This window comes from Orcinus orca, chromosome 3 (assembly GCF_937001465.1).
Source record: "Orcinus orca chromosome 3, mOrcOrc1.1, whole genome shotgun sequence".
NCBI classification, from domain to species: domain Eukaryota; kingdom Metazoa; phylum Chordata; class Mammalia; order Artiodactyla; family Delphinidae; genus Orcinus; species Orcinus orca.
The window spans coordinates 36,952,764-36,968,627 of record NC_064561.1 but is presented as its reverse complement, the minus strand read 5'-3'; the positions used below and the strand labels follow the sequence as shown (position 1 = coordinate 36,968,627).

The window sequence follows — 15,864 nt, the reverse complement described above, 5'->3', positions numbered from 1 at the left end:
GCTCTCTCTTGGCCTCAGTCTCTCCCTCCCTTGACAAACAAATGCCATTTTCTCTACAAACAGGATAAACAAACAAGAAGCTGGCTTATAAGGATCTAAGACAATGCACCAGTCAGGAACGATGAACACAGCAGATAATGAAAATTAGATATAACAGATAAGAAAAGTGTGGGAGTGAGAGGCAACCTACGGTAACGGTTAGGAGCTCTGGCTCTGAACTTAGAACAGGACTCAGATCCCATCTTCACTGCTTACTTTCTCTGTGATCTTAGACAAGTTACACCAGCCTTCATTTGAAATAAAGATCGTAAAAGTTTTAACTTATGAGGTTGTTATAAGTTATTGTAACTGTAATAATACATGGAGTGTACTCACTACTGTCTGACCCCTAACAAGTGTTCAATAAATGAATAATAGTATTATTATCATTATTATGAAAAAGTCACCACATGTTCACGTAAAACAGAATATATCAGAGACAACTGAACATTTCAGAATAGAGAGTCTTCCCCAATAATGGAGAGGAATTCTTTACATTGCAATGTTTTCAGAATAAGACAGATATCTTTTTTCTTCATCTTTTTTTCCAGGGAACCATCTAATACAAAATAAACTTTAAAAGAAGACACTGTCATATTTCACAATTCATCCTCCAAAGAGCAGAGCATCACAATTCTTCTCTGATAGAAAGGTACATTTAATAGTGTAAATTCATTATTAATAAACCTGAGATGATGGCTATTTATTTGCAAATCTGATTGCTCCTTGGAGGTAAGAGGGCAAAAAAAGCCTTCCTGTTCTCAGAGGACCAGACCCAGTTCCTAGAGCTCAGGAACAATTTATGAAACAGAATATCTGCCACATTGAAACACTCATAATTTTTTTCCACTTTAAAGAGACCCTGTGTCTAAGCTATTTTGATATTGTTTATCCCTACTCCTTAAAGAAAGCAGCTTTATGAGCCAAAAAAAATATTGTTTTGCCCTTCAGTATAAATAAACATTTTGCCTCCTTATTTATATTTTTCTTGACATACTTTATTTCAGGCCTCTATCATACCCTGTTTGAACTATTACAAGAACCTCCAAAGTGGCATAATTTCTAAAATTTCTCTATCAACTGAAGTGAAATGTTAATACAAAATTGACAGAAATTTGTTAATGCATCTAATGTTAATAGACAAAGGATATAACTGTGTTATATATATGTGTGTATATATAATATATAAATTTTTCACTAAATAAAAAAATCATCACCATTAACAATAAATATTTAAGCAATTAAGAAAAAAGAAAGCAGCTTTAGGATCAGCAGCTGATATTGGAAGATAATTCAGAAAAACTTAGGCTTAGCTGGGATAAGTCCCTTTGTAAACATGGAACACTGAGCTCTCAGATGTCTATTGACCAGGAGGTTTAACGGCTTATCAGCAGAATTAAAGGAGGACTAAGAAAAACAGCACAATATGCCCCTCCAAAAAAAAGCAGTAACTAGTGTGTTCAGGAAGAGTTCAATTCTGAAATGGACGCTACAGACCTGAGGCCGTAAAGGACCGTCCCATCTGGATGCAGGCGGATCATGCGGTTCTTGACAGTCACTCCGTGCACAAAGGACTTCTTATCGTTCAGGAAGTAAGTATCAGGCACCCAGAGCTGGTCTGCCACTCTATTGTCCAGAGTCAAGTTTAAAGGTATTACATTATAGGACAGCCTCTTATCTCTCCAAGCTTGCTGGAAGTACATTGTCAAGGTATAATCCTGTGAAATGGAGAAGATAAAAGAAAAAAAGGGTTATTTTGTACATAAATGGACTCGGGAGACAGGCAAACACTTCAGTATTCACAAGAAAATACACAAATACCAAAAACATATACTATTCGCATATACGCAAATATTAATTTACTAAACCCGTTCTTACTGAGCCCATACTATGTGTCGGGCACCGCAGTATATACAGAAGTGAAGAGAGCATATCCTTGTGAAATTTATCATACATTATTCAGGAAGAAAGATGGTAAGAAATAATTATTTAATAATTAATTTGTCTTAAAGTGCGGTACCCAGGATTGTTTTAGGTGGAACATAAATACAATTGTAAAAAGTGGTTAATTTATTACAGTAGTAATTATAAGAGTTTATAATGAGAATCTCAATCTGTCTGATCAAAGTGAGTTTCCTAGTGGAGGCAACAGTTATACTGAGACTAATGTAGCTTCCCACCTATCTAAAAAATATTAGCTCAGTTAGTATTTCATGAGAATTTTTGGGATTCTGGATCATCAGGCTAGGCTCTTTCGTTTTGAGAAACTGTGCGTTGTTATAAAGGGAGCACTGGTCTTGGAGTCCCAGGCTCCAGCATCTTCCAGCTATTTCTAGGAGTAAATTTACATAACTTCTTTTCACTTCAGTTCCTTAACTATAAATGGGCTTTTAATATATCCCTGATCTATCAGAAGATTACTATGACAATTAAATATATAACTCAAATGCAATCTGTAAACTACAAAAAGCTATAAATTATGAACAAAGTATTTACATACATATTGTGACATGTTCTCTCCATTAGAGGCCTACGGGTACAATGTAATTGCTCTTTCACCCTCATTTGAATGACTAAATGAAGGACCAAATATTCATTTGAAAAGGATAATTACCACTCTATTTTAATATCAGTTCACAATGCCCTACTTGAGGGCTTTAAAAAAAAACAAAACTAGAATTATGTATTAATCATATCTGCAACCTGAGAGCCAGCACAGTCCTAGGGCACAAATAATGAATGAATGGATATCCAATATGTATGCCTATTGGATTTCTGCACATACTTGCCTACTTTTGTGGATAAAATACACACTTCAATCGCTGTGAAGTTCCTGAGTTTTTCCAACCCTTGCTGAGATTTATACATCTTAATTTGGCTATGCAATTTTAAAATACGACTTGCAAAATATCACCTGCTAAAAACATTAAATAGCTTCATAGGAAAAGTATAATCCTCCGGCAAAAAATTTAAATATTTTCCCTGGTTTCACAAATATACGAATTTTTATCTCACTCAGAAGTCAGTGTAGAGCTGACTTCTGAATGAGAAGCACAGAATCAAACTTCTATTCTAACAGAAGAATATTCATATCCTAAAGGTATATCAAATAATTGTAGGTGAAATTTACTTGAGTGGATTACTTTAGTCAGTGCTCTGGACTGTTCTAGCACACTCTGCTTTATTAAAGAATTAGTCTGAGGATCTCTAGCATAACATCCTGATTTATAATAAAAGCTAACTTGAAGACTTATGAATTATATAACGAGAGGACAGAAAATGGATCAGATACATTTTTTACATGTCTCTATGTTGCAAACGGCCTAAAAACTTGGCCATAAATAAAATGGGCAATTTACATTGTGCTTGAGAGAACACACTTAGTGATTTCCGATTCTTGGAGATAAAATGGAACATTTGATTATTATCTCTATTAGAAGATGAAGCTACATCAGCCCTCTTAAGAGTTAGGGGAGATAACACAGTTTGGAAGGTGCTGGAGTTTATCAGTCAGCTGAGATGTGTTTGGACACAGGAAATTGTATTTTCTTTTGGGCTAAATAAATGGTAATATTGTGAGATCCAGAGTCATATGCTAACTCCTGTTATTTGTCAGCAAGGCAGTGCCTGGTAAGAAATGCTCCCAGACAGACCCTGGTGATTCTGCTAACTGTCACATCAATTTTCATTTCTTTTATTTTAAATGACACATCATGACACTGTCAAGAAAGGAATAGGTTCCTGAATCGAAATAAATGTTACTGGACATAAAAGGAAACAATGGTTCTGTGTTCTACTCTCCCAGACCCTCATGCCCCCATGAGGCTTTGAACTTTTATGTAGAAAACATCTTTTACACCGATCCAACAAGCCTGCCTTCAGGAAGCTGTGTCACTGTTGGTCTATTCAAACCGAAAAAAAGCAAGTAAACCACTTCTGGGTGCTCCACAACCCATGGCATCACCATGCAAGAAGCAGTTAGATAATCAAAACTAAAACCAATTGACTTTCAATGCTGAGCAAGATGGAGTAAGCCTACTACAGGCTCTCTCTCCTGCTAATCACAACTAACCATCCTGGAAAGAATAAAAAAGCCACTATCTAAGGACTGTGCAAAGTGAAAACTAATAGGCAGATTGGCAGAAAATCAAAATGTGAAGAAAACCCATTACAATAGTGAGCTTCTTATTTATTTTTTCTGCCTCTTTTATCTTCTTAAAGTAACACACACTCACACAAACACAGCCAAAAGCAAAAATAAATGGAGAGATACACCAAGTTCCTGGATTTGAAAAGTGAGTATTGTTAAGATGTCAATTCTCAAATTGATCTGCAGATAAAGTTTAAAAATTTAATCCCAATCAATACCCAAGCAGGATTTTTGTAGATATGAACAAGCTGATCCTAAAGTTTATATGGCAAGCAAAGGAATGGGAATAAACAAAACAACTTAGAAAGGAAAGAACAAAACTGGAGGATTCACACTACCTAATTTCAAGACTCACTCAGAAACTACATTAAGACAATATGATAGTGTAGTATTGATAGAAACATAGGTCAATAAAATAGTAGAATCTAAAAACAAACCCACACAAATATGCTCAAAGATTTCTGACAAAGGTAGAAAGGTAGTAGATTTGAGAAAGCATAATATATTCAGCAAATAGTGTGAATCAACTGGAGCGTGCAAATGTAAATAAATAAGCAAACAAGTAAGCAAGATAGATGTCTAAGTTAGTGTGAGATCCACGTATTCACTATTGTATATGTGAAATTTGTAAATGTGACGCTCCCACATCCCAAAGGTAGGTGGTCTCCAAACTTTAAAATTGTACACAAGTGAATATGTTGAACAAGGCCCCCAAAATAAAACAAAACAAAAACACAACTGACCATTTCAAGTGCTGATGATGATGCAGAGCAACTAAAACTCTTACACATTGCAGGTGGGAATACAAATAATCAGCCACTTGGAAAACAGCTAGACAATCTCTTACAAACTTAACATACATTTGACGTACAACCCAGCAATCCCACTCCTGTGTGCAAATGTTCAGAGCAGCTCCTGATACATGCAACATCATCAATGATTTTCAAAGAAAGTTAAGTCGAAGAAGGCAGATTCAAAAGAATACACAGTATATGATTCCATTTATATGAAATTCTGGAAAACGTAAAACTATAGGAACAAAGAACAGATGAGTGTTTCTCTGGTATTTGAGGTGCTGGAGAGGTTAACTACAAAGGGACAGCATGAGGAATGATTTTGGGTAGCAGAACTGCTCTGCATCTAAACTGTAGTGGTGGTTACACAACTCTAGGCATTAGTTAACTCATAGGACTATACACCAAAATGAGTGCATTTTTCTGTATGTAAATTTAAAAAACAAATTTAAAAACTGCTTAAACAAAACGAACAAACAAACAAAAAAACCCATGATCTCTAAGGTCAGACACACCCAGGTTCTTACCCCAGTACTTTCATGTCCATCTGTCATAACCTCGGTTGAGGTGAATGAGTCTCTGTTTCCAACTCAAAAGAAGAAACTGAAGCTAATGAACTTAGGAATTGGGGAAAACAAGAGCTGCTTTGACACCTGGAGGGGGGTGGAGTACAGCGATGCTACAAAATAAGTCATCTCCATGCATACCAGGGAACACGTGGCCCCATCAGGATGCACTAAGATTACCACTAAATGGTCAGAGTTTCACAATTCCCCATGTGTACAATGAGGCAGTTGGACTAGGTAGTTTCCAACTCCACCCCTAGGAATAAAACAATTCCGTTCTAAGAAATGCTTTGCCACCCCTGTGTTCAAATGCATCTCGCCATTTCAAAATCTTCTAAACATCTAAAGTACTTTCATAATTGTTTCTTGCTGTCTTTGTAATTCATTCCCAATACCAAGATTCAAACTCTTCCTGTTTCTTTGGTTTAGTGTTCTACAAAATATATGGTATGAAATAATGTGTGTATGTGTTTATTATCTTTTTTAAACTTTATTATTTTGTGAACGTCCTATTCATGCTTTATGAACACTTTTCTGTTTACCTCCTGTTACTGTATATTTGATAGGTGGATATCAATCTACATAAAACATTTTATTATTTTGCTGTTTCCTTTTAAAGTTATTCTTATAGTTTAACTTTATAGTTTAAAACAAACAAAAAATATCAATAGTTCAGAGGGCTTCTGTATACTTTTCACACAGCCTCCTCTAAGATTAACATTTTGCATAATTATAGAACAATATCAAACTAGGATATTAACATTAATATAAATATACTATTTACTAGACTACAGACCTTATTAGAATATCACCTGTTTATTCACTAAAGTTCTTTTCCTGTTCCAGGATGCAGTCCAAGATCCCACCATGTATTTAGTTTTTCTGTTCCTTAGCATCCGTCAATCTGTGAGAGTTCCTCAGTCTTTCCTTGTCTTTGATGATGTAATGCTTTCGAAGAGTACTGCTCAGTTATCTTGTTGAATGTCTCTCAATTTGAGCTTGTCTGATGTGTTTATGATGAGACTGAGTTTATACAGTTTTGGTCAGAATATCACCAAAGAAACACTGTATCCATCATATAACAGGTATATGATATCAATATGTCTTATAACTGGTGAGGATATTAATCTTGAACAGTTGGTTAATGTAGTACCTGCCCCGTTTCTCCACTGTGAAGTTACTATTTTCCCTTGTAAATTGATACATATCTTGGGGTAGGTACTTTAGAACTATGAAAGCAATAAGGTTATTAGGCTGACTTCTATAATCACTGTGTTTTTGGGTTTTGCATACTTTCCAAATTTCTATTTATCTTCTTTCAACTCAACCTGAATCGACATATTCAGTCAGTTGACAATGCTTAACTATTAATAAGACAAACCAAAAGAAGTAAATACCAACATAAGCCATTTAAGGTGTTTTACCATCAAATAATGGGAAATATCTTCTTGAGGCTCATTCTCTCCACCTACTCCTTTCACAGATTAGTGGCATCATTCTGGCCACAGCAGGTGCCTGCTTCTAGTATAGACTTTTACTCTGGATGGTGCAGCATCTTACCCTGCTCTCAAGTCTGCCAGTTGCACTTGGGTGGTGTATATTCCCACCTGGACTTGCTTCAGATTTCTCCTATCTTCATTTGTGTCTATGGTTTTCCATATGCTTTTTCTTCTCTGGAGACCATTTCCAAGCTTTCCTTTTTTTTTTTGCAATGCATGTTTATGTATATGGGAACAATTATAAGTGTAATTATGTCATTTTCCCTATCTTTGTGTTTTTTTTCCTATTTCTCTGTTTGCGGAGAAGATGGTGGTGTAGGGGATTGGGTTCACAGGTATTTGGTCGGCCATCTGAGGACATAAAGACGCCTAACAGTTACTTTTGTAATGATCAGGGTTTACGGTTTATTTTCATCACTGATAATGTGTGGGTTGTTTAATTTGCTTTACCTATTGCAATTACATCTTCTAGCTTTGAAAATTGCTGCTGCTGTCCTAGAATCTTGAGCTTTGGTGATTAATCTTGTTTCGTGGTCTCCCAGGTAACAATTTTGTCTCCAAAATTAGATATGTTCAGAGAAATATCTTCTCTCTCTGCTCACGATTTATAATTTTGAAAGAAAATAAAAATTTTAGCTTCATCTTATTATCCCTTGCTGAAATAACAACTTCTAATATACTATCATGTGTTACTTTCCTTTAACTTATGCTAGATTGATTCTGAGCTAAGAATCTGAGCTTCTGGCTTTTGTAAGATACGGCTAATGTATTTAAGGAAGTAAAACCTGTGATTATAGAATTATATTATAGCAACTGTGAGTGCAAGTTTAATTTAAACAAAATGCAAGTTTCGTGTGAATAAAACTCCATGATAGTTTGTTCAAATAGCACATTTACAGCTTTTACTATCATTCTTTGCATAGCCTTTTAATTTGGGGCATGTTTAGAAAAGTCTTTCATTATTTTTGTTTGGCTTTTCCACTTTTAAAAAAGGTGACACAAGAGGATTGAATTCCAAAGATTAGGATGTCAAATTATTTCCCTAATTTAAAACTTCTGTTTTTACTCCCTCATGGGAGAAAAGACACTACATCTGATGGAGAAAGTATCACCTAAATAAACACCATAGTAAGAGTAAGCACATTCATAATACTTACACAGTAAGCATATTCTCAACATTATAAGCTGTTACCCCCTTGAGAGCAAAGACTGTACCTTATTCCTGTGTATATGACCAATACTGTGCATACTTTCTGGTAAATGGTAACAACTACCATTACCTGTGAAATGGTACAAATTTCCTTGCAAATACTTGGGAGTATGTACAGAGGTCTCTAATCTGTGCGTACCCTTTGCTCTGATATTTACATTCCAAAGGATATTTGCAGAAAATAATTAAGCAGTACATTCTGACAGCTTTATCTACAAATATTACAACTCTCTTACTTCTGTTTCCAATGCTAATAACCTAGTCTCAGACACCATTACTTGTTAAGTCATTATGATGCCACTGTTACTCAGTGGAGACTGTTACTGTCTCCTTGCTTCTGACCCTTTTCCTCTCATGGTGGTAGGAACGAAAAGCAGATCACACGTCTACCTTGGTTAATTATCACCCAAAGGCTTTTTATTGCATTCAGAGTAAAACACAAACTTATGACTTTGGCCTTAAAGGTCGTATATGACCTGGACTCTGCACACCTCTCTGATCTTACCTACTACCTCTGCTCTTCCCTCACCTCACCTCACTAAGACCAGTCACGCTAGCTTGTCTTCTCTTCTACAAATATTACAAGCTTTTTCAGCCTTAACTTTGTCCTAACTAGTGACTAACTGGAAAAACTATGTCTGGAAAAACTATGTCCCCAAGTGTGGTTGGCTCTTTCTTGGGACTCAGAGCTCAACTAAAATGTCAAATCTATTCACTGGGACCGTCCCTGACCGTCCTACTCCCAACCCCATCGGACCTTATCACATCCCCCATTTTTATTATGTTTATAGCATTTATCACTTTTTTCAACTAATCATAATCATTTATTGGTTTACTTTTTTATTTTTCATTTCTCTCAGCTAGAAGGTAAGTTCCATGAAAATATAAAGCTTTGCTAAACTTGTACATCACTGTAACTCCATTCTTAAAAGAGAGCTTAGCACATAGTAGCAATAAAAATCTATATATTGAAAGATGTGAAAGAATAAATGTAAGACAATGTACATTTATTCCCCTAAAATATGTACTACTATATTAGCAATAAAATCAAAATTAGTAAAGACCTAAATGTTCATCAGCATGAAACTGAGTAAATAAAACACAGTACTACTATATAGTATAATATATGCAGGAATTAAAATAACATTGTAAAATATTTATTGACATGAATAGGTATTCTTAACATACTATTAATATATTACTATATATTATTATTTTTAAAGAATACTAAAAAACAGTAAGCACAACGTGATTCCATTTCAGAAACATACAGGTATATATTGGAGAAATGTGTCTAATAGCAAATATAAATATTAACAGTGGTATCTCTTTATGGCAAGATAAGTGATTTTCAATTGTTTTTGTTTTCTTCTATATATTTTTGTTTTAAATATAAATTATTTATGCAACAAAAATTATATAACCAATTCCTTGTTGAATTAAATTATAAAAATAGAACCTAGCATTACAAATATGTCTTCACTCTCCGCGTATTTTAGAGCTCAGCATGAAGAAAAAGGAAATTTACTCATAGTCACAAATAAATGAGAAAACCTAAGCCTTTCAGCTTGTTATTAACAAAGCACACATCTCCTTTGTATTGACCAAAGGATATTGCCTAGAATCACATAAGAAGTAAGAGCTTTAAGTGGCCACCATTCTTTCTTTTGAAAGTTCACATTTAAGCCATCACTGAGAAGTAAAAATCCATCCCTATTTTTCTTTCTAACCACCGAAGATGGAGATCCCAGAATCTTCCTCTGGCACTAACTTCAGTCTTCTTCAATCTGTTAGGAAATTTCACTTTATTTCTAATGTAAAGCCTTCATATCTGTTTCTTATTTAATACTCAGTGGAGATGAACACACACACACCTGTTCACTCTACTTTTAGCTTTAATAGCATCCTCTACACTGCACTGGAAGTTCAAGTCCACAGATTCTTCTACAAAAGCATTCAAGGAGATGCCACTGTTTGTATAGTCCCAGCTCCTTACAAGCCTTTTCCCAGTCTGTTCTAGTCACTTCACCTCTTGGTATCTGTTTCCTTATCCACAGTGAATGAACTGAGATAGAGTGAGGATCCCTGTTTAAGAGTGTCAGGTGTTCTAGGATTCTGTCACTCCATTTAACTTCAACTAATCATCTTCCTGAAACTTTTGCTTGAACTGAATTTTTCTGCATTCCAACAGACAACCTTTTACTTTCCATTCTGCTTATTATTTTTCCCCATGCCCCTCCTTTGCTGCTTACCCCAATCACACCCATCCTCTAAGCATTCATGAGGACCTTTACCACTTCTCCCCATCACAGTCCATGTTCATCCTCTGACTCCTTTAATGTGGTGGTCTGTAGCATCCTAAGCATTGTTGAATTGAACTGCTACCTCTTGTAATGTTATTTAGAGGAGACAGGAAATCTCCCAACTAAACTGCACTGTTTTCTCTTAAGTCAGAAACCATGCCGTCATCTCTTTACAAGTGATCCAAGCATCTTGTCTTTAACACAACTGATCCTCCATGAATATTTATTCACGGGCACAATAAAGCTTCTTCTCACTTCTTCACTCTTCCTGCATGGGTTTCAAATTTTGATTCTTTAAACCTCTTTACTAATCACTATCCCTGAATCCCCCCAGAGATTTGTTCTCTCCACCCACTGGCATTTGAGAATGAGTTTTCATTCTATCCTTTTTCCGCATGTTTCAAACACCCTCAGAGCTACTGTTGTTCTTTCAGTTTTTCATAGCTTCTCTAGTTCTACTAGAAAAGTCCCCAATGCTGGGGATGAGGATTTCTGAAGGACACAATTTATCTGTCCAAAGCAAAAAGAACTCAGAGAGAAGTGTGAATATTCCCACAAAAAAAAAAAAAAAATCTTTAAAATGTTTTCCATCTTCCACACCTCAGCCCACAAATTGCTGATCCAATTATAGGTCATGGTAATATTTCCACATTCTCAACCTCATAAACTAGAATGTAATGGAGTAAAACTGAGCTCCCCCTTAATAGAAGCCATCACACCAGATGTTCAGTTGCAATATTTTGGAAGAAGCACATGGTAGCAGCTCTAATTGCTAGAGACACATTTGGGATACGAGAGCTGCACCAAAGACCACCCATAAGGGGAATCCAAGATCGGAAGTGATTGATTATTTTCTTGTATGTGAAACTACAACAAACATGGTCAATGCAATAAGCTTTCCCACTATTTTTGCTTAGCTCATTTTGCATTTTATTACAGATTCACCTTCTCAGTTATAATGGGACTCAATCTAAGGATGGCTAAAAAAATCAAGCAAGTGTAACTCATTATATCTGTCTCTTATATGAATACATAATACCCTCATCAGGGGACTCAGTTCACCCTGAGATAATCAACATTAAAAATACACTTTGTATGTATGATTTGTTTTCTCATTGTGTGCTTTTTAATTACTCTATAACTTTATCTCAAAGAGTTATTGCTTTAGAGTATTTTGCATTCTAATTAGCCTGCCCCTTATATATACCTTATATCTACCTAACCTTGGCCCCGGGCTAAACCTTTTTACATGTATTATCTCATTAATCATCACAACAGCTCTGTAAGTTATGCACTAGTTCTCCAGGTACTAGCTGCTGTGAGACCTTCATGCTGTTTAACCTCCCTGAGACATCCTGCTCTGTAAAACAATGGAAATAATAGTTCCTAGTAATAAGTAAATTTACTCAAGGAAAGTAATTAGCAGAACGCCTGGCTCATAATAAGTGCTCTACAAACATTTGCCATTATCATGCTCATTATTCTCATTACTGCCATTTTCCAGGTGACACATCTGAAACAGAGAGGTCAGTGACTTTCCTATGTCTTTCAGTCAATAATTTTCTAGGTGTTGATTTGGCCAGGGGGCTCTCTGGTGATGGAGCCCATGTTCGTAGTATTGTATTGAGCTGCCTCTGGAACATTCACCTCCCTGTCAGTTTTGATTGACTCATCATTTCCCAACATTGCATTTATTCTCCTTTACCCCCTCCAAAAAGTAAGGGAGAAAATATACCTCGACCTAACTTTCTATCTACACAGCCATATTTACAGCAACAAAAAAAAGTAGAACAATTTTGGGCATACATAAATTACAATATTTCTTGGTGGGGGGGGTGAATGTTGATTTTGAGAACTCTCTGGGATTTGATACTGAAGTTGTGCATACAGGCACATGCACGTGTTCCGGAATACACATAAAGAGACCCAATTTTACACAAAAGGTATTCACATCAACCCACTTTGATCTCACAGAATGATGAAAACATCTCTGGTTTTTGCAGGGTGTATACCTTACTACTGAGAAGTCCAAAGTAACCAGAGGGACTGTAGGGTAGTATGTGTAGTAATGTACTTATTCAGAAGTAATTCAATTGGAATAATATTTCTATCCAACTAAAACATGTTCAGCCTAAGCTGAGTATTTCATACCCACTTCAGGAGGTTTGTTCAACAGAATGGTAGCAATGATTACTTAACTGTTAGATTAAGCTGCAAGAAATTCCATTTTTTGTGAGTTGAAAAATGTTTGAATTTTGACAGTTTTATATAGTTCAACCCAAATATATGGTAGCTAGTATAAGAGTAAAATTATTAAATTTATTTGTCTAAAATTAGTAATTTTATGTTCTAAATAACTTGTAACATACACTCATACATACTAATTTTGAAGAAAAAGCTTATGATTTTTATAATTGCGTTTTTTAATGGTTCTGAAATCTGTGTTCAGAATAAAACTCAGATATAAACCATTAAAAAATGCAATTATAAAAATACTAAGGTTTTTCTTTTTCAAAATTAGTATGTGTGAGCATTCCCTTTTCATTGTTTTGTCTTATCTTAGTGATTCCTAAAAAAAGCTACATTTATAGGAAAACTTAATACTAAAAGAAAGTTACATTACTGTATAGCAGACACTACCCTAGAGTCCTTAATAAATTTTTGTCTCTTTCCCTTCCTACACTCACTCAAATTAATCGTTTTCAAATCTGTTAATAACTACATGATGCAATCAATTGTACCTCTAAAAATTCTTTTTATTAGGAGTTAATGTTATACCCTTAGGCCCACCATTATAAGAGTGATCTTCTTAGGATGTATCTAGTTTTAATATCTCTTGAGATCTGGGTGCGACTAACTAAAAGTTGGCTAGTGAAAAAAGTTGACTATGTTGTTTTCTGCTATGCATTCAGAGAAGGCAAAGTGTCATGGCACCAGTGGAGGGAGTCAGAGGGGGCAATGGAAAGAACATTGAATTGGAAAGTAGGAGACATGATTGAGGGCTTCCTCCATTACTTATTATCTGATGGTCTCAGAGAAGTAGCTTAACCTCTCTACATTTCAGTTTTTGCTTCTGTGAAATGGGATTACCAATACTGTACCTGAGAAGCATGTACCTTGTAACTTTACCCCAAGACACACGTCAAACATGATATGTGAAAGCTCTCACTAATGTCTATATGTGGGAAGCAGCATAGCCTAATGTTTAAGCAGAAGGTTTCTGGATTCCAGAGGGTTGGTTGAAATTCCAGCTCCACCACTTACTTTGTGTATAATCCCAGGCACATATTTTAATATCCCAAAGCTTGGGTGTCCTCAACTGTAAAATAATGATTACCTCACTAGCTGCTGGCAGAAATAAATGAAATAATATAAATCCAAACCCTGATGATCATAGCACTCAATAAGTAGGCAGTGTATACCATTAAAGCATTAATTTAAGAGTGTTGATTTTTATTAATTGTTCATGAAAAAGTTAAAGAAAAAGCCAACAGGAAAAATGACTGCATTTGCTAACTTTGCTCACAAAGATAAAAATTTACTATTATTCCCCAGTTTACAACCGAATGAATGGAAACTGTTATACGTAAACAAAATGGTACAAAATTATATTGGAGCTCTCCCAAAAAGGAAAAGCCCAGGACCTGATGGCTTCACTGGTGAGTTCTATCAAACATTTAAAGAAGAATTAACACTAATCCACCCCCAAATCTTCCAAATAATTGAAAAGGAAGGAACCTGTTACTTGATACTAAAACCAGGGGGATTTATTCCTGGAATGCAAGAATGGTTCAACATAAGAAAATCAATCAATGCAATATAACACATTACCAAATGAGGGGGAAAAGCCATGTGATTATTTCAATTGATATAATAAAGCACTATATAAAATTAAACACGTTTTCATGATAAAAACACACAACAAACTAGGAATAGAAGGAAACTACCTCAATATAATAAAGGCCATATATGACAAGCCCACAGCTAATGTTCTATTCAATGGTCAAAGCCTGATAGCTTTTTCTCTAAGATCAGGGACAAGACAAGAATGCCCACTTTCACTACTCTTATTCAACACAGTACTGGAAATCCTAGCCAGAAGAATTAGGCAGGAAAAAGAAATAAAAAGCATCCAAATTGGAAAGGAAGAAGTAAAATTATCTCTGTTCACAGAAAACATGATGTTATATGTAGAAAATCCTAAAGATTCCAAACACACACAAACACAATAACTGTTAGAATAAATGAATTCAGCAAAGTTTCAGGACACAAGATCAAGACTCAAAAATCAGTTGTGTCTCTATACACTAACAATGGACAATCCAAAGAAGAAATTAAAAAAAAAAAACTGTTTACAATAGCATCAAAAAGAATAAATTATTTAGGAATAAACAAAGGAGGCAAAAGACCTGTACTCTGAAAACTACAAAGTGTTGCTGAAAGAAATTAAACAAGTCACAAAAAACTGGGAGGACACCCTATGTTCATGGTTTGGAACGCTTAATATCATTAAGTTACCTACAGTATTAATGCAATCCCGATCAAAACCCAAACAGTGTCTTTTGTAGAAATAGAAAAATCCATCCTAAAATTCACAAGGAATCTCAACAGATCCTGAATAGACAAAATAACCTTGAAAAAGCAGTACCAAGCAGATGGCCTCACACTTTCTAATTTAAAAATGTGTTACAAAGCTTCAGTAACCTGAACAGTGTGGTACTGGCAATAAAGACAGATACACAGACCAACGGAATAGAATGGAAAGTCAAGAAATAAAAATTGGAATAAAAAAATGGAAAATTATCTTTAACAGGGGTGCCAAGACCACTCAATTGGAAAGGTATAGTAGTCTCTTCAACAAGCTATGCTGGAAAAAGTGGAGATCCACATGCAAAAGAATGAACTTGGACCCTTATCTTACCCATATACCAAAAGTAACTCAAAATGTATTAAAGACCTAAATGTAAGACCTAAAACTGAAGACAATATAGGGAAAAAGCTTCATGACATGGATTTGCCAATGATTTCTTGGACATGAGATCAAAAGCATTGGCAACAGAAGCAAAAATATACAAATGGGACTACAGCAAATCTAAAATACCTTGTGCATCAAAGGACACAGTCACTAGAGTGAAAATACAACTTATGGAATGGGAGAAAATATTTGCAGGTCACATATCTGACAAGGAGTTAATATACAGAATATATAAAGAATTCCTACAACTCAGCAATAAATAAATAACCAGACTGAAAAATGGGCAAAGGACTTAAATCGACATTTCTCCAAACATGACATACAAATG

General features: G+C 35.2%; 1 protein-coding gene across 3 annotated transcripts in view; it reads right to left on the bottom strand.

Moving 5' to 3' along the window:
- The window catches only part of GABRB2 (gamma-aminobutyric acid type A receptor subunit beta2), a 300,145-nt gene that overhangs the window by 195,159 nt on the left and 89,122 nt on the right, over positions 1 to 15,864 (bottom strand). For all 3 annotated transcript variants that reach the window (XM_049708482.1, XM_004271960.2, XM_004271958.3), the window contains exon 5: positions 1,537 to 1,757. In XM_049708482.1, coding sequence (XP_049564439.1) covers positions 1,537 to 1,757 — 221 coding nt within the window. The remainder of the gene's footprint in view (positions 1 to 1,536; positions 1,758 to 15,864) is intronic.